Raw genomic sequence first — 19,290 nt, forward strand, 5'->3', positions numbered from 1 at the left:
AGTAACTTCTCTCTCTTCCTCTCTTGTGAAAGTTTGGTTAAAAGAGAGTTCCTGTTCCATCACCCCACAAACCAGTCACAACTCTCACACAACCAACCTAACCACAACAGCAACAACAGAAAACCATCTCTCTCTCTCTCTCTCTCTCTCTCTCTCATTTCATTTCCCAAACTTTCCATTTTGAATCTCATCATCAAACCCTAATTCCCCCCTCCCCAACTTCGACCCCAATCTTCTCATTTCAATCTCTCCCTCTCTGAGAAAATTTTCAATTCCAATTTTCATTCACTGTCTCTGAATCTCCGATCTCTCTCTCTGAATTTGTATTGCTTTGAGAAAATCAGTCTGAGAAAATGGAGGCCATCGAAGAATTGGCTCAGCTCTCCGACTCTATGCGCCAAGCCTCTGCGCTCCTCGCCGACGAAGATGTCGATGAATCCTCATCCTCATCGTCTTCATCCTCATCCAAACGCCCTTCCTCTTTCCTCAACGTCGTCGTTCTCGGCAATGTCGTATGTACCTTCCTCTCTCTCTCTCTCTCTCTCTCTCTCTCTCTCTAACTACGTATAGGTTTTGCGTATATAAGGTTATATATGTGTTTGTGATGTGAGGAATGGATCCCTGGATCCAATGGCCTTCTGAACAAAACTAGTTGGGGAAATCTTAGAGTGGAATTCTCGTAAAAAGCGTACATGGATTGTGAATTTTGTAATGTGTGTGTGTGAAGGGAATGGATCTTTGTGATCCAGTGGCTTTTTGAAGCTTTATGTGTGTGTGTGCGCGCGCGCCCATGTTTGTTGTAAGCTAGTAGAGATTGCGATATGGAAATGTTTTGGAATCTTTAGTGTGAGAGTAAAGATTTCAAAATGTAAAATGGATTTTTATACAACCAACATTAAATTTGTAATATCATTAGCTCGGTTTTTCGTTTTGTTTTTGAGAGAATTATTATATTGGTGAGGGAGGAGCAGAAAGGTTAAAAAGGGAGGCCGAGAACGATATTGGTCAAAGTTGTAAGTAAAGACATGGTTGTGAGAAAGGTGAATGATGAGTATGACATGATCCTAGAGAGGGCTGAGTGGTATAAAAAGATCTATATAGTGAGTTGGGATTTATGCTTTGTTGGGTCGAGTTTGTTTCTTAGAGGAGCCTAACTTGGTACGTTCATGCTTAAATTTTTTTTTTGATAGGTAAGAAACATGTATATTCAATAAACTGCTAAATGCAAAGAAGCACTACCATATCAAACGTACAAGAAAAGAAAGAAAAGTACAAACATAAGAGAATAAGAACACTAAGAACAAAGAAGAAGAGAGCTAAGGAAGAACGGAAGAGAATCACTAGACGTGAGTCCCCAAGCCCTAGCCCAATAAAAAAGAGAACCAGAAAAAAGAGCGAGCATTTGGTCATCGGATCTATCCAAATCCTCAAAAGTCCGCCGATTGCGTTCCCTCCAAATACACCACATTAGACACAATGGAACTAACTTCCAAATGTGAGATGAACGCTTCCCCAACCAATTCCACCAGCTAAAAAGAAGATCTGACACCGTACTAGAGGGGACCCATGAAATCCCAAAAATTCTATAGAATGAAACTTCACGATGTTAGATTTGTTACTTATATATGGCGAAGGCTTATCATTATAATTTTGGTTCTTGATTTTTGCCCCCACAGTACATCCCCAATGTACTCAAGTTGGCTTTTTCTTTATTAATAAATTTTTTCGTTATCTATCAGATAAAAAAAAAAAATGGCGAAGGCTATTTCTAATCCTAGTTCTCTATATCTTGGACTAAAGTGGCTAAATCTAGCCAATAGTGAGATTTTTCTCTTTTAGTGATTAATGTATACCTTCCTTTCCTTTCCTTATCTGTCATAAACAGACTTGTGACCTAACTTGTTCCTCCTTAAGTCAGCCTTCCCTTTATTTTCTCTATTAATAGATAGGGCGAGGATTTATATAAATCTCTTCTGGAAGCTAGATAACCAATGCCTTAAAAAGATGCTCCAAATATGTCAATGTCTTTGGGCCAAATGGCATATTTGCTCTTCATAAATAACATGTGTAGGGTGAATTTACATGTTCTATCTTGTATGGGTGCATGAGTCTAGAGGCATGGGACTTGTAACTTATTGGGAGAAAGAAAAAAAATGACGGAGAAAGTATTACAGTGTGTGATGTTTATTTTTTTATTTTTTTACCCTTTTGAAAGTCATTACTTTTGGAATTTTAATATATGCTTTCCCGTGGACACATTGGTCAGGGTGCTGGTAAATCTGCAGTTTTGAACAGTTTAATAGGACATCCTGTTTTGGTAAGTCATATTTGGTTTGAGTGTCATGACAATTTTATCTTTATTTGATGGACTTCTACTAATGTGAGTATTTTTTTTTATCCTTATTATTGGTTTATTTGCTGTAACATATGATCAACAGCCAACCGGTGAAAATGGTGCTACTAGGGCTCCCATAAGCATTGATTTAAACAGGGATAGCTCTTTAAGCAGCAAATCAATCGTCTTGCAGATTGACAATAAATCTCAACAGGTTTCTGCGGGTAAGTTCTTTCAATAAACTGCTACTTTGTTGTTTGTCTGTTGTTATGTATTTTGGATGTACTTTGTTATGTTGTGAATGCATGTCAATGGTACTGTTTTTATGTTTCATATTTATGACCTTAGAAGAGACTCATGGATTGGTCTTGTGCTGCCTCTGATAATTTTAAGTTTTTCAATTTGATGGATTGTAGGTGCTATTCGGCATTCTCTACAGGATAGGCTAAGCAAGAGTTCATCGGGCAGGAGTCGTGATGAAATATACCTGAAACTCCGTACTAGTACAGGTTGGTCCTTGCTTTTATTATGATATTGTCCTCCCACACCCCCCACCCCCTTCCCTTGATACTGTAATTTGTGAGAACCTACTATAAGTCAGAACTAAAAGAGAAACATGGAATAACTTTAAAAAGGTTTGACATTACTTTGACCAACTTTTTATTTATTTACAACTTCATTAGCTTTATTGTACAACTATAAAGCATAGCTTTATCAGACATTACTTTGATTTGTTCATCTTAAAAGAAAGGAAACATTTGTCCTTTAGTCAAAACGGTAAGGACAGATCTAAGCGATTAAAGTTTTTGGGTCAAAACAGAAGCTTTGAACATCCTGGGACCGCTCAAACCTCAATACCATCATTTATACTCCTGGTAAAATGACTGTAGTTGCAATGAGATTGTTGAGATGTACAAATGGAAAAACATAGAAGGATTGGATTCGAAATAAGGAAATTCGCTTAAAGATAGGGGTGACCTCTATTGACGATAAGAGTTGCTTGAGATGGTTTTTCATTTTTAGAGGAGAGTGGTTAATGCATTAGTGAAAAAGAGTGAGGTATTTAAGTTGAGGGAACGAAAAAGATAGAGAAAAGCGAAAAATAATATTAATAGAAGTAGTAAAAAAAGATATGTTAATTAAGGAAGTAACAGAGACTAACTTCGGATAGAATAGAATGACTGAAAAGAACTCATGTGGTCAATCTTGACTCGTGTATTGAGGATCTCTTGTTGACCCCAAAAATCTTGGGACTGAGGCTTGGTTGTTATTATTGTTTTTGTTGTTATGAGTGTGCCACTAGGGTAATTATTTTCTGAATCTGGTTGAATAGTTGACTGCTCTCTGTCGCATTGAGTTAGATATTGTGACCACTCTTCACTCTTGGTTAGAACCAGAGTATTCCCTCGTTGAAGCGCATAGCTCATTTGGGATGAATGCTGTTTGTGTACACACACACATGTACATCCTATGCATATGTAACACATGTATATCTATAGGTAAGCATGTAGTATGTACTTACATATATCTGACTGTATGACTCTTTATGTATGTGTATGTGGGTACTTATGCGTGCAAATGTACTTGTATCACAACACATTGCACTCTTTAATAAGTTTCTTTTATATGCTCAGCTCCACCATTGAAATTGATTGACTTACCGGGATTGGATCAACGAATTATGGATGATTCAATGGTGAGTGGCTGTAAGTGGTCTTCTCTTTTGTTTCAAATTTAGTAGAAGGTATTTTCTTTTTTGGGTCCTTGCTAATTCTTCTTGGAGTAGATTGGACACGGTATAGTTGTTTTTAATAATGCTTCTGATGAATATTCAATTTTTAAGGTTCTCTTGGAACTTCATTTAAATAATTATTACTTTTCTACTTATTTTATGCAGATCAGCGAATATGTTGAACACAATGATGCTATTTTGCTAGTTGTAATTCCTGCAACTCAGGCGCCAGAAATTTCATCGTCTCGAGCCCTTAAAATAGTGAAGGAATTTGATGCAGACAGTGGGTTTTTCATTGTTAAGCTTGCATTTTCTAATTTCCTTAAAAGACATTCTTCATTTATTTCAAGTTTGTTATCTTTTGCACATCCTTTTTTAATGATATTTTATTAGTTTTTATTTTTATCCCCTTTTATTTTTGGGTTGACTGTAGGCACTAGAACGGTTGGCATTATTAGTAAAATTGATCAAGCAGCTTCAGAACCGAAAGCTCTTGCAGCTGTTCAAGGTCTCCTACTGAATCAGGGACCACCAAAGACGTCTGATATACCTTGGGTTGCTTTAATTGGTCAATCTGTTTCTATAGCTTCAGCACAGTCTGGTGCTGGTTCTGAGAATTCTTTAGAAACTGCTTGGCGAGCTGAAAGTGAAAGTTTAAAGTCTATTTTGACTGGAGCTCCTCAAAGCAAGCTGGGTAGAGTAGCTTTGGTGGAGGCCCTTGCTGGCCAGATTCGTAACCGTATGAAACTCAGACTGCCAAATCTTCTTTCTGGGTAAGTTTTTCCCCTTCATCTGCTCTTGATCTTCTGGTTATGAAGTTAAAGTTCTGTTAAGATAGAAGTTTGTCGTAACTGTTCTATCTGTTCTTTTTTTTCATTGCTGCATACAATTTTGTAGCTAAGTTTATTTTTCTTATTGATACTTTTCCTTTTCTGGAAATGAATAGATTATTTTGAATAACTATTAATAATTGCTAGATTGGGGCGAGGATTGTTCAGTACTTCAGTTTATTATAGTTGTGCTGCTTTTTCTAAAATCTGTTACATTGATAAAGTATGTCTACTTTGTTTTTGTTTCCTTTTGCTTTTGTTTCTCCGGGAAGACTGTCTTGGAAGAATAGTGGTGAGAATTTTATGGATGATCTTTGTGGTAAATAACATTCTATTAATGTTATCCAGCATGTCCAGACTAGTACTGTTGTGCCAGTTTGAAGTCCATGCTATTGCATATATTACAATATGCAGATGACCAGATTGAAGTTGGGTTTCAATTATGATTTGTCGATAGTTGTCTGTTTTCATTAGCTCATATGTTACTAAATGCAAGCTGAACTAGGATTTATTACTTATTTATTTATCATCATTGTTTACAACGGGCAAGCTAACCTAGTTGAGAGGTGAGTTATCAAATTTGAAGTTCTTTCCTGCTTCTCAGAGTCTTTTCTCAGATACTTCCTAGATATTTGGGTCAGCAAGCTTAATGACAAAGCACATGGAATTATTTCTTTTTCTATGTACCCTTAAACCTTTTATGAGACAGGTCTGTTATGAAGAGCTAATTTTTGTTCTGTAGTTGCATAGTTACACTGCCACTTTCTCTTCCTTTTTAAAGTTTGGGGATCTGGATCATTCTCATTCAAAAACCAATCTAGTTAAAAAGCTTATGAATGGGTGTACTTTGGTGGGGTCTTATTGTCTATAGTTTTTATTTGTAACGGGAGTTTTGGAACCTTCATTACTTTATTGATACTTTCATCCTTTTGACAATACTGCAGTCTTCAGGGGAAGTCTCAAATTGTTCAGGATGAATTAGTTAGACTTGGTGAACAAATGGTTAATAGTGCTGAAGGTACAAGAGCTATAGCCTTGCAACTGTGCCGTGAATTTGAGGACAAATTTCTCCTACATATCACAGGTGGTGAGGTCAGTAATTTCTTTCAAATGTAGCTCATTATAATCTTATGTCAGTAATGCAAAATATTTGAATGACACATAAGGAAGAATGTATATATCTCCAACTGGTTGTCATGCCAAAGGCCTAGTATATGTGTCTAAAATTGAGAAGTATGCATCCCCCTTGTTAGATATTTTTACAGCCTAATAAGAGTGCCTGGTCAAATATCAAAGTGCTATTCAAGTTAACGTTTGGTTGCCATTTGAATTCCTATAGGCCTAACAGTAATCCTGGCATTGCATTATTTTAATTGGTACAAATCTGTTATCCTGATTCCTACTGTGCATAGGGATGGTTGTTTGATTTGTTGTTTTTCTGCCACTTCTTTGTAGTCATGATCTTGAAATTTAATGTTCAATTTCACAAATACACTGCCGCTGATGTGTACTGTTGCAAGAATTGTGTCCTACCACAAATACTTAGTTCTGTTCACAAATTTTCTTTGCAGGGTAGTGGTTGGAAAGTTGTTGCTAGTTTTGAGGGAAATTTTCCTAACAGGATCAAGCAGCTTCCCTTGGACAGGCATTTTGACATAAACAACGTCAAAAGGGTAGAGTCTCTTTTTCTTATTTCATTCTCCTTATGTTTTGTTTTTGACTTGTAATGTTTTCAGGTGCTTTGCTTTTGATATGGCACTTTTCAATTTTATTAGATTGTCCTAGAAGCAGATGGTTATCAACCTTATCTTATATCTCCAGAGAAAGGTTTGAGGTCGTTAATAAAAGGCGTCCTAGAACTGGCAAAGGAACCATCTCGTTTATGTGTTGAGGAGGTACTCTGATGTACTTTGGGGTTTATTCTTGTTTCTACTCTATCCCTAGCTGTATTCTTCTTGTATACTTGGGTGGCTCCTTTTTATGATATGGATAATATTTACATTACTTATCAAAAAAAAAAAAAAAGTTTTGTTAATGTTTGCAAATGTTAGGCTTATGTTTGTGGTCTTTCATTTTTTTAGGCATGTAACTCAGTCTTTGGTTCAAAGGAAGCTCTATTTGGTAGTGATTTTTAATTAAAATTTAACAGGAAATACAAGGGCTTGCAGATATGAATAAATGTTTATATTCACTAAGAGCATGTGATTATGGCATGTGTACATGTGATTAAATTTTTATTTGGTATAACAAGAATGGCCTAACTTGAATTTATATCAATTTGTGTCTATTTCATTAAACAGCCTATGGCTTTTAAAAAAAAAAAAAAAAAAAAAATTTATTCCTTTGGTGCAATTCAAACCAAAAGAAAAAAAACACTAAAAACATACAAATTTGGGACCCACCATCTGGTTGCAGTGGGGTCTGCTTTGATTCCATTTTGTCACACCCTAACTCATCATTGGCAAGAAATTGTCCTCTTTGGGAGTGACACATAGCCTTATTCCTCAAGTTCTTAAAAGGACTCTTACCAAGTAGAGTCCAAGGCCTCTATATAAGGCGCGGGTTCCCCCCTTACTTGGGCGATGTGCGACTTAGGATTTGATTGTCCCTCATCTCATGCCACTTAAAAGGTTTTTTTGGACTTTTGTGTCCTCTTAGGAATCTTACTTGATTATGCTTGATGTAGAGGAGTGTCTCTTTATGAACGAAATAGTGAAGAGTATGCACTGTATAATTGATCATTAGACCCTAGCTAAACTATCTAGAAGAGAATGAGGTTTTTTTTGTTTTGTTTTTTTAACAGAGAGCATTCCATAAGTTGCTAACTTGTAATGAGATTGATCATTTCCCAAAAACGTCATCTTTTGATTTTTGTTTTCCTCCAATGCTCATCAGGGAACATTTTCTGAGGGAGAAAGCGTACTAGAGGTAGAGGAAGGCCAAAATCTCAAAAATAACAATAATAGAAGTAATAAAAAAGGACATGTAGATTATGGAAGTAACAGAAACTATGACTTTATATAGAATAGAATGGAAGAAAAGAGTACATGTGGCTAGAAAATAACATTTTGTTTTTGTTTTTGTTTGCTATTATCAAGCAAATATATATATATATATATAAATATATCTTTTTTTCTTTCTTTTTATTGGTATTTTTATAGTAATTATAATACATTTTTTTTTTGGGTGCAAGGTAAACATTCTATTTATATTTCAGTTTTACTATTTAATCTAATTTGTGGGTGACTACTAAAATAGGTGCATCGAGTACTTGTGGAAATAGTTTCTGCTGCTGCAAGTGCGACGCCTGGGCTTGGAAGATATCCTCCTTTTAAGAGAGAGGTAATAGTTTCTTACAGCTGTTTGCATATACTTTTTGAGTACTTAGAAAAAAAGCAGAAGCTTTTTGTGTAGCTACATTATTGGATGTTTCATCTGTTGTGAAATTTAAAAATCAGGTTGTGGCAGTTGCAAGTGCTGCACTTGATGAGTTTAAGAATGAGGCAAAAAAAATGGTGATAGCACTAGTGGATATGGAGCGTGCTTTTGTTCCACCTCAGCACTTCATCCGTCTGGTTCAAAGGCGGTATGCTCAATGAGAAATCCTTTTATTTTATTTTAACAAGTAAAGAAATCCTTATTGATATGAGGAGAAACCTAAAAAATACAGGAAGTGGATCAAGCTAATTCTAAAAGGTTACAATTTGTCAATTTTTTTGTTAAATAACATTTATTAAAAAAGAATCCCAATTACACAGAGAGTATATTATGTGAACAACACAATCAATCTCTTAAATTACAATAATCAATCAGATCTAAGAGTGGAGTAAAAGAAAAAGAGCCCAAAAAATCGCTGCCTAGGACAGACATCTATTCTTTAACACCACTCAAGATACAGCAAATGTTGAAAATGCTAATGGCCAAATATCTCTTATCACCGAGCAATGTAGTAGAAGATGATCAATTGATTCCCCCAATACATTTGCAAATACAACGCCAATCAACAATCACTATGTTCTGCTTTGGAAGATTATCCACAGCTAGAATCTGTTCTAAAGCTGCTGTCCATTATAGAAAAGCAACCTTCTGGGGCACCTTAGCAGTCCAAGTACTCTTCCAAGGAGACTTTACTCGTAGATCCTCTCAAAGCATCATAAAACAGTTGAACTTTAAAATTTTCAGATTGTATTAATCTCGAAGACATTTGATCTGCACCTTCACTCAAAGGAAAATGAGAATATAGCATATCAAAAAGCTTAACCGCATTTTCCAATTCCAATTTGGGAAAGCACGAGTATTCCAAATTTGATCCCTCTTGATTCCAAACCTCCACAACCATTTCTAGAAGGCTTAATGGCTTGATAAAAAATGACAATTTGTTGGTAGACTAGTTCATGTACTCTTGATATGGGCAATCCTTTCTCTTTATAAATATGACTAATTATGCCATTTACTGGAGTATGGGGTTGGGTGACACGGCACATTTTTTATAAGGAAGAAATTTTATTGTTAGTGATGTAAAAAACCTTGCAAGTAGATGGGAAATGTAGCCATCCAATCATGCATAGAGTGTTAGAATATCAACTTAAGTTCCAAAGGTGATCGTTCATTCCCTTCAGCTGTGTGGTGTAATTGGATGTTTGCTGACGTCATGGTAGTGAGTTATGGTGGTTGAGAGGCTAACTCACATGGTATTTTTTGCTGACTGGTATATATTTAATTCTGGAAAGGTGCCACATCATCAAAAATTGACTCATCAACAAATTCCGTCACTTAAATAGATGACATAAGGGAAAAGATTAAAATGAATCTTTTTGAAAAATACAGTGACCAACTTCACATAATTTTTTGGGGATGAACAGAGATTTGAGTGATTTTTATTGATGAAAGATATACTGTAACGAACAGATTATTAATGCACGTGTCATTGCTGTAGTATAATTGCTAATTACTGTACTTCAAAGAGTTCCTCTGTTTTTATGTTTGGGCTTCTGTGTTGTTTGGCATTATGTCATCTGATCCATTGGTATCTAACTTGATCAGAATGGATAGGCAACGCCGTGAAGAAGAGCTGAAAAACCGACCTTCCAAAAAGGCACCTGATGCAGAGCAGTCAATTTTGAATAGGGTGTGGGCTTATTGACTTTCTTTATAATAAATTGGAGGCTTATAAGTTATGATATTTCACATAAGTGCTTTGATGATTTTATATCCATCAAATGCATGATGAAAATTCCTTTTATTTGGATTTATGGATTATGTCTTCTTGGTTTCCATGGATAGGCCACCAGTCCTCAAACAGGGGAACAAACTGGTGGAAGCTTAAAATCAATGAAAGAGAAATCTGGTCAGCAAGAGAAGGATGTACAAGAGGGATCAGCCTTGAAGACTGCTGGACCTGGTGGCGAGATAACAGCAGGTATGAGTATAATCAGTTTGAAAAATGTAACTTTTGATCTAAAAAGTTTTGCATTTTCTTAATTATATGTTAAATTATACATAATTAGTTGTCAAGCGTTGACATCGGTGACTCTCAGAAACTTCTGACTACTGTACCTGCATGAACATAAATCAATGATGACTGAAAAACCCACAAACTCATTGCCATTCAAATCATAAACCACTTTGACTGTTGAAACTGCTGTGAACCTTCACAAATCTAATAGAAATCTCCAGACAATGCTGATAAACTAGGAGTGACATTCAGAGTATCAAGAAGCAACGAACACAGTAACCCAGGACATGGTTTTATTGTTGACGGTGACAATGGTGATGAAGACTGAAGTCCTTTGCAATGTCTTCATACCCTTACCAACACCAGACAAATCAACAAACATTTTAACCCAAATCAACCAACAGAGCAGTCTGAAGAAAAAGGAACAATAAATGGAAAAGAAAGAAAGGAAAGAGAAAATGAGAAGGAGACAAAAATGAGAACCAGAGGCAAGGGAACAATTCAAATCACTTGTTCTGATACCTCTACCAGTTAATAAATTTGAGAAGAGAAGATAATAACAGAAAATATGAATAGGAACTTTTTTTCTATATTGCACCCTCACCCAATCGATCTCCATTATTAGGAGCATTTACAAATATGACAGAATACTATGTTACTGACAAGTGGTAGGGACACCTCACCAATGGTATCTTTTAGAAGAATACAAGAGAGTATTCTCTCTAACACGCTTAATTTGTTGCACATGTTGATTCCAAGGATGTAGGACTAAGGAATTTTAATTTATTAGTTTCTTCTAAGGCCTAAGGGTTTACCCTCCGACCTTCTCTTGATTATGGAGATCCTGCTTCTTGTAATTGATACTTGCTCTGTATTTTCAGGATTTTTATTGAAGAAAAGTGCCAAAACAAATGGGTGGAGTAGACGGTGGTTTGTTTTTAATGAGAAAACTGGAAAGGTTAGTGGTCTAATCTGTTTGGTTTATTACCTTGCTTAATATTGCATGGATATTTTGCAATTTTTCTTCCTGTTTCTTATGTAATCTTTGATTCTCCCACGCTTATTTTATCCTTATTCATGTATATTAACAAAAACCTTACAGTAAATCTCTGTGGCATGGTATGATTAGAATTGTTTTTAATACTGACAAAAGAAAAGCATGTGAATAGATTGTCTCATGTTTATTTGTTCTTTTAAGACACTTGACAAAGGTGCATATAGACATGGTTTGAAGCTGAAGGTAAAACAAGGTTCATCTATTTCTATTCAACTCTTGGGCACCTTTAATGAAGAACACTTGTGATATCCTTGTATTTATTAATAAAAATTTAAGATCAAATTTGTAAGGAATGGTATGATTAGAATTGTATTTAATTCTGACAACCAAAGAATAGATTGTCTCCTCGGTGCAGGAAGTGCAACGAAATATGATTTTAATTAGTTTTATTTAATTGTGGAAGCCAATTGTATTTTGATTTGGAGTCTTAGTAGTCAATAGTTGGGATTCCTCAAATCAACAAGAATTAGGTTTTCTTAAGTCAACTAGAATTAGGGATAAGCCTTAGTCTATATAAGTACAGTATTGTACTCCTATGGAGAAAGTTTACAATTTGATTGATTATTGAAAGTTCTCTAGGAATTTTCTAATGCTTTTTTTGCAACTCCAAGCCAAGTCCTACATATTGACTCCTAGGTTTGTTCTCTCTTACTTGATGCTAATTCCAAGCAAGCCTAGGTGTGTTAGGAATGCTATAAATAATAATTGTTGTATTGAGATTTAGTTAGTTAGTTAGTTACAATTCCAAGCATGTTAATCACATTTAGCACATGTTGGAATTATTAATACACATGGGGAATAATAGAACCTAGTTAGTTAGTTAGTTAGTTACAATTCCAAGCATGTTAATCTCATTTAACACATGTTGGAATTACTAATACACATGGGGAATAATAGAACCATTAGGATGAGGCCATGTGGACCAATGAGATTAGAGCTAGTCTCCTATAAATACATGATTGTAATCCAATATGAGGAATCAATGAAGAATAAACCAATTTGTTAGTGCATTAGTGCATCTCTCTCTCTTAATCTCTCTCTTTCTCTATGGAGGGTGACTACCTCGAATTAAGTCAATTTCCCTACAATCCCCATCCATTCCCCTATAATTCCCATAAATCTCCATTAGGAACCACCGGGTTCCTAACAAGGTGCTGACTCCTGGGTTATCTATCCCCTACTCTTGTGTTTATTAATTATTTTGTTTCATCCTTTTGCCAAGAGCCTTGTAGCTCAATTGGTTGACACCTTTTGGTGTTGCATCCTTTTGGTTTTTTCATGTGACAGTCATGTTAATGGGGTTCTTTTAAAAAACTTATCCAAAGTGCACATAGACAATTGTTGAGGCCTAAGGAAAAATAAGGCTCTCATATTGCCACTCAAAGCTTGGGCACCTTCAATGAGGCATTCTTTATGCACACGGGGATGCATGTGTTTGCAAAAGGTCAAGGTGCAAATACTTGCACACATTTTTGTTTTCTGTTGACTAATACTTGTATAACTCTGTTGTAACCATATTGGTTGTAGTTAACCATTTCACTATGACATGCATTATATTTATTTAATCAATTTTATGATGATTGTTGTTAGACTTTATAGAATTAATGTAAATGAAATGAATCCTAAACCCTGATTTTCTTTCTACTAACCCTATCTCTACTCTGCATCATGCTGTTCACATAGTTTTAAATTTCAAATGTCTGAATTGTTGGATTTTTTAGTTCATTTTGAATCTGAACACATTAGAGAGCGAGGCACTTGAGTAATTTAAATTGATTTCGTTTAGTTTGGAATATAAGTGTTTGGATCATTGCATTTGTTAAGTTAAACTGTTCCTCTCCTTCTGTCATTATTTAGTTTTATGCCTGCAAACTGCACTTCATTTAGCTCTGGCTTATGCCTTTGCGTTTTGTTAGGCTCTGAAAGACCTTAGTGCTTAGGCACACTTTTAGACTTCAATTAAAAATGTGTCATCTTCCTTATTAGGACTCTGAATTCAATTGTTCTTATCTCTATCATTTCCATTGTTTTGTAATATCGTGAAATTTTTTTAGTTGATGTAATATGTTTTAATTTAGCTTTATATTGCAGCTTGGATACACTAAAAAACAAGAGGAAAGACATTTTCGTGGAGTCATCACCTTGGAGGTATGAATTTCTTGTTAGTTTCTTGGGATGCTTGCAGCAATGGATTCTGATGTTGGACAGCATATTCAAAGACTTTGTTTTACTGTTTACTTCTCTTCTGGCTATTTCTTGACCCACCCCCACCCCCATCCCCATCCCCAGAAAAAGACACAAAAATTTTTAGAAATTTTTTTCTTCTTTTAGTTTCCCCTTTTTGTTATATGATATTCTTGTTCTGAACATGTTGGGCCGAATATATCATATATTTGTGTAAATTTCTGGTTTTGCAAGTACATATTAATATAAAATTGGTGGTTTCGTTTACTTAAATGAGGTTATATTGCAGACTCGCAGTTCTGTGTGTCCATAGTAGGTTCTCAGTATTCATTGCAAATTGGTAGTTTCATCTCTATTCCTGTTTTTGTAAATACTGTAGCAAGTACTGGTTCTATCAAGTTCATATATAGAAGTTTCATGGTTCTCAAGATTTATGCGACTATTTTAATGATCCACATATTTGTTAGATAGATCCCTGTTATTGGAAGAAAATGTGATAGACAAAAAGAAAATTCCAGCCTACACTAAAATCAATATTTAAACATTACAACACCTCACATGCAAAAAGTGTATAATCTTGTTGCAAACCTGGGGTATGTGGTGTCTGATTTTTAATACCTGAAAAAACAATGTACCTTTGACATGGATTGGAACAAATAGTCCCAGTTATTTATTTATTTATTTTTACAAATTTTTTTTGCTAGGTAATTGTTTATGCAGGTGCAGGGGCTCGAACCCCTGAGCTGAAGGTCACTAAGGAGACCGGGTACCACTTGGGCCAACAGGCTCGGTATTATTTTTACAAATTAAACTACTTATCCTTTTAAAAATAAACTAGGTATATTAAAATGAGGTTGATTCAAATCAGAGTCATACCCAAGAACAACCATCTTTGCTCCTCAATTGGTGCCACCAATCCAAAATTAAATTTTAATCAGTGTTTTTATCTACCCGAGAATAGAGAGAGGGAAAGAGAAACTTGGATAGGGTTGTTAATGTTTCCATAGGGTTATTAGGATTGGAAAAAAATATATCCTTGTGGGACCAGTTGGTAAAATCTTTGCTTCTCTTGCTCTTGTTCTTGCATATGATTGCAATTGAGGATAAAATGAGGCAGAGTCGTTTGAAATGGTTTGGACATGTGCAATGAAGATTTGCACTTGCACCAATGCGATGAGTAGAAAGGACAAATAGGTAGCTAAAAATGATGTGGAATATAATGAAAACAATATGGTTATTAGATATGTAAGTGGGCACATGGCCCTAGTTAGGGTCAAGGTGCATAGAAGGATCGATATAGATGATCCTAATTAATTGGGTTTAAGGCTTAACTAAGTTGAATATGAGTTAAAGTGGGTTTATTTATGTGGACATGTCCATAATAAGAGAGTTATTTTTACTGAATTTTATTTTTCAACTTCAATGCCAATAGGGTAAATTTTCTATGAATATAGTTTTTGATAAGTAAGAAGTTCTTAAAAAACAGAACAAAGTACAAGTAGGTATACAAGATCTCCAAATGTTACAATCTAAGAACAAGGAGATCAATAAGATGAAGAAATGACAACCATTTGATCATGATTCATACGATCAACTTGTCTTAATAGCATGGATTTAAGTGAATTTAAATGTAGTTCAGCACTTTTGAAGTTGTGATTCTTCTGTTCTCTCAATTTCTTACTATTTATAATAGAAATATAGCTTGAATTGGATCCTATGAAAGCCATTGATTTTCCCACAATTAACTCATATTCAATGAATTTTTAGTTATTTGACTTTCACTCACTTCTTCCCCAACTATGAGTTTGAATTTGATGAGCATATTGGTGTCATTTAGCATGCGTTGCACTTTAATGCCTTTGTCTCTGAATATTTCAATGAATCACTCAGGAATGCAATATAGAGGAAATTTCTGATGAAGAGGAAGCACCTTCAAAAGGTTCCAAGAACAAAAAAGCCAATGGACCAGATTCTAAAGTACCTAGTCTTGTTTTCAAGTTAACTAGCAAGATTCCATATAAGACTGTTTTGAAAGGTAGTAATATTTATCTTTAAATTGCTTCCTAGTACTGTTCGCAGAAAAATTCCTCTCCAATGAAGTTGTGTGCCAATACATGCTTCAATTAATATGTATTTTTGCAGCTCACAGTGCTGTTGTGTTAAAGGCTGAGAGTGTCGCAGATAAGGTTGAGTGGTTAAATAGGTTAAGAAAAGTTGCTGGGCCTTATAAAGGAGGTGAAGCAAAGGGTGAATCTGGTTTTCCCATGCGGCATAGTTTTTCTGATGGTTCTCTTGTGAGTTACTGAACAATGTTGATTATTTTTATCCAATATCATAGCATATTTGATCTTGCAGTTGTTTTAGTTTCTTGTAGTTTCCTTTAGATTTTTGGAGTCCACGAATTTGTTAGTTATGTGATACATTAGGGATTTGAAAATCAAAGAGGTCCTTGTTTTTGACTTCATTTAAAGAGTATCCATATTTATGTTTGAACTCTCTTCAGCAATTTGTCCTCTTGACATGTTTTGAACATGGAAATCTGTGGTTTATATAAATATATATATATATATATATTTATTTCAGCCTCCTTGTGGAGTGAAAATAGTTCTTTAAATAATTTTTAACTTGTTTGTGGTCTTTCCTGGTTTTTCTTGCTGGCCAAGAGAGCTTGTTTCACATGTCTTTGGACATATGTCTGATGTGTTCACTTGTTTTAGGATTCAATGGTGAGGAAACCAGCTGATCCAGAGGAAGAGCTTCGATGGATGTCCCAAGAAGTACGCGGTTATGTTGAAGCTGTTCTTAACAGCCTTGCTGCGAATGTTCCAAAAGTCAGTTTTTTTCTCTGTGCCAGTCATCCTTTCTGTAACTGTTTATCTATAGTTCTCTAATGTATGTCAGTAACTGTTCTGGCTGAGCAGGCAGTTGTTCTTTGCCAAGTAGAGAAAGCCAAGGAAGACATGCTTAATCAGTTATACAGTTCTATCAGGTTAGCAACATATCAATCTCTTTGGTGACATACTGATGATACTGTTTCCCATGTATGGATGCATAATATTTTTTCCCAATTCTGTTATGAAAGTATTCTAATTTTTAATGGTATATATTTCTGATGTTTGTTCCTTTATGTGTGAAGATTTATACAAAATTTCACCGGAAGAGAACAATTCTTAGTTGTAATAAAAATTCTTATGTGTGCTTCCTTTCATGTTTTTAAATGCATTTCTAGTTGGATGTTTCCTTGAGATATAATACAATATTACACTCTGCAATTAAAGTATGAACATTTGCAACTTTAAGACATGCATGTGTCATCCAAATACAACCTCTGGTTTCTTTCTTCCAATATATTTCTTGTTAAATTGTTTCTTAATCATGAAATTTTTTTTATTACTCCTTGGTTGATAGTGCCCTAAGCACAGCAAGGATTGAAGAACTGATCCAGGAAGATCAGAATGTAAAGCATAGGAGGGAGCGAATCCAGAGGCAGTCCTCTCTTCTTTCAAAACTCACCAGGCAACTTAGCATTCATGACAATCGAGCAGCTGCTGCCTCTAGTTGGTCCAATGGTGGGGGTGGAGCAGGTAAATATAATTGCATATGTTGCAGACTGCCATTTTTACTGTGTTTTGGGTATCTCAACTGGACAGATAATAATGCATGCAGAATAAAAAACTCACTTTTCACGTTTGTGAAGTAATGACACAAAATTCTTATTCCATTTCGTTACCATTGTGTTTCCCCTTGTTACTCATTTAAATGTGGCCAGCTGAACTTTAACTTGTAGAAAGAATTTAAAATTATTGGCACATTCTATTATCGAGTTGAACTTACTCAAGAGATTTCTGCAAGTTGTTCACACTAGTTGCTGAATCATCTCTCTCTTTTTGTATATCGTCAAAATGTTGTTGAATCATGACTGTGATTTTAAGGAAATGAATTTATTTAAAAACTGATGGATCTTATAGATGATGATTTTGAACTTGAAAATGTGTTCTTCAACTGTATGGAGTATTTAATGTGATCTTAGAGATTTGATTTTTGGGACATTTCCTTATTTAGACCTTCCCATTAGAAATGCACTCTCCCAATATGTTGTCCGTCCTTAGAGCACTTTACGTGGTGAGTGCAAAATGTTTAATAAGAAATTTCAACATTTTCCTATCCAAAAAAAAAAAAAAAGAAAAAAAAAAAGAAGAAGAAATTTCAACATTTTGATTTGGAAGAATTACTTTTTACTAAGAAGAATTTAAATTGTTAGTTTCTATCTAATAGTTCTCATTTTATTACTAGGTACTGATTTCTGACAGTTCATTGTACAGAGAACAGCCCAAGAACCACTGCACCCCCAACAGGTGATGACTGGAGGTCAGCATTTGATGCTGCTGCAAATGGATCTGTTGACTCATATGATGACTCATCTAGGTTCAGCAGGGGTCACAGTCGACGGTACAGTGATCCAGCTCAGAATGGTGATTCAAACTCAAGCTCAAACTCCGGCAGTCGCCGCACACCTAACAGGTTGCCGCCCACTCCGCCACAGTCAGGTTATAAATAACAACAATCTATTCAGTTGGTGTGTGTTGCTCCTGCTCAGATTGAGCTTTTGCCAAGCTCACATTAAGTTAGGGTGGTTTTGTAGAAGTGGAATAGGTTTGTAGATAAATCTTGCTATTACATCTGTGATTTTTTCAGTGTATTTTCTCTATGCTAAGTAAAATTTTCTTTCTCCCATATGGGTGGACTGGCAAGGGGAAAGAGGGGAAGGGAGAGAGAGAAGGGGGGAGGGGGAGGAGGCATGGAGTGTCTCTCTAACATTTGGTGGGCCCCACAAACCTGTGGGACTCATATGTTGTGAGAGGGATGCTTCATGAGACGGTCAGTCTCATAAGAGAATTTTTAATGAGGGTGGGGTACCCTTATCCCATTTTCACCCTCAGATGCTACAATTGTAATTGGTTGTACTGAATCTGATTAAATTTGTAAAATTTTATATAGCAGGTATAGTATCTGTGGTTAGATACAATCTGCCTCAATTTCCCTCCCTAGAAATGATGAAATATTGTGCTTTCTTGTAAAATTTGACGTGGTTTAGACATATCTAAATGCCATTTTTTGTTGGCACGCTCCAATTGAGTGAACCATAGAGCTTAACTTTTGGCCTTAAAAATAAAACAAGGTATTGCACAAGCAAATAAGATAGTGCAACCATCAGCATCTGCTCAAGCGTGAAAGAAGATCAAGAAGAGAGTATTTGAGCGCAAATCCTATCCAACATGTCTTTGTCTAGCCCACCTCAGAATGTTAAAAGATTAAGGATACCAAAATAATGAATGTTTTGCGTTTTGATTTATCTTAAGAGACTCAAAATTTGGTGCTTTGTGATACTAGACTACTGGTATTGTCCCAAACTCACAGTTAAGCACAGTCAATATTACGTCATACACTTCAATGACTTCATATCAAATTTAACCTTCGATGCAAAACGAATAAAGTAGAACGGAACTCTCGTTGTTTATAAAGGTTTCAAAGTGCCCCCAAATCAGGGACTGATAAAAAGTTTAAAGTTTTAGCGAGTAACTAGTAGCTGAACAGTGAATGCTAAAAAAATTTGATGATCTGTTTTTTTGTTAAAGTGAAAAATAAAAGTATTATATGAGATTTGTAAGTGTTGGTCCCAAACTCTTTTTAAAATGA

At 35.3% G+C, this 19,290-nt stretch overlaps 1 protein-coding gene across 2 annotated transcripts; it reads left to right on the forward strand.

Moving 5' to 3' along the window:
* Positions 1–12: 12 nt before the first annotated feature.
* On the forward strand, positions 13–18,673 carry LOC115977636 (dynamin-2A). 2 transcript variants are annotated; one of them, XM_031099624.1, is made up of 22 exons: positions 13–512; positions 2,267–2,317; positions 2,439–2,559; positions 2,752–2,844; positions 3,970–4,031; positions 4,233–4,350; positions 4,501–4,840; positions 5,842–5,989; positions 6,469–6,570; positions 6,673–6,792; positions 8,156–8,239; positions 8,356–8,483; positions 9,941–10,025; positions 10,181–10,316; positions 11,234–11,310; positions 13,501–13,557; positions 15,484–15,628; positions 15,736–15,887; positions 16,311–16,424; positions 16,515–16,582; positions 17,002–17,177; positions 17,887–18,673. In XM_031099624.1, exons 1-22 carry the CDS (start codon positions 354–356, stop codon positions 17,898–17,900), a joined length of 2,550 nt encoding a protein of 849 aa, XP_030955484.1. In that variant the 5' UTR covers positions 13–353; the 3' UTR covers positions 17,901–18,673. The 2 variants fall into 2 exon arrangements, with proteins under 2 accessions (XP_030955484.1, XP_030955483.1); XM_031099623.1 differs by having other exon boundaries at positions 15–512; positions 17,916–18,673.
* The last annotated feature ends 617 nt before the right edge of the window (positions 18,674–19,290 follow it).

The sequence above is a fragment of the Quercus lobata genome, chromosome 2 (genome assembly GCF_001633185.2).
Source record: "Quercus lobata isolate SW786 chromosome 2, ValleyOak3.0 Primary Assembly, whole genome shotgun sequence".
Lineage (NCBI taxonomy): Eukaryota > Viridiplantae > Streptophyta > Magnoliopsida > Fagales > Fagaceae > Quercus > Quercus lobata.

Coding starts and splice junctions, on each gene's coding strand:
- LOC115977636 (XM_031099623.1), top strand. CDS start 354: ATGGAGGCCATCGAAGAATTGGCTCAGCTCTCCGACTCTATGCGCCAA. Junction 15,888..16,310: donor GTTTTTCTGATGGTTCTCTT/GTGAGTTACTGA, acceptor CACTTGTTTTAG/GATTCAATGGTGAGGAAACC. Junction 16,425..16,514: donor TTGCTGCGAATGTTCCAAAA/GTCAGTTTTTTT, acceptor CTGGCTGAGCAG/GCAGTTGTTCTTTGCCAAGT.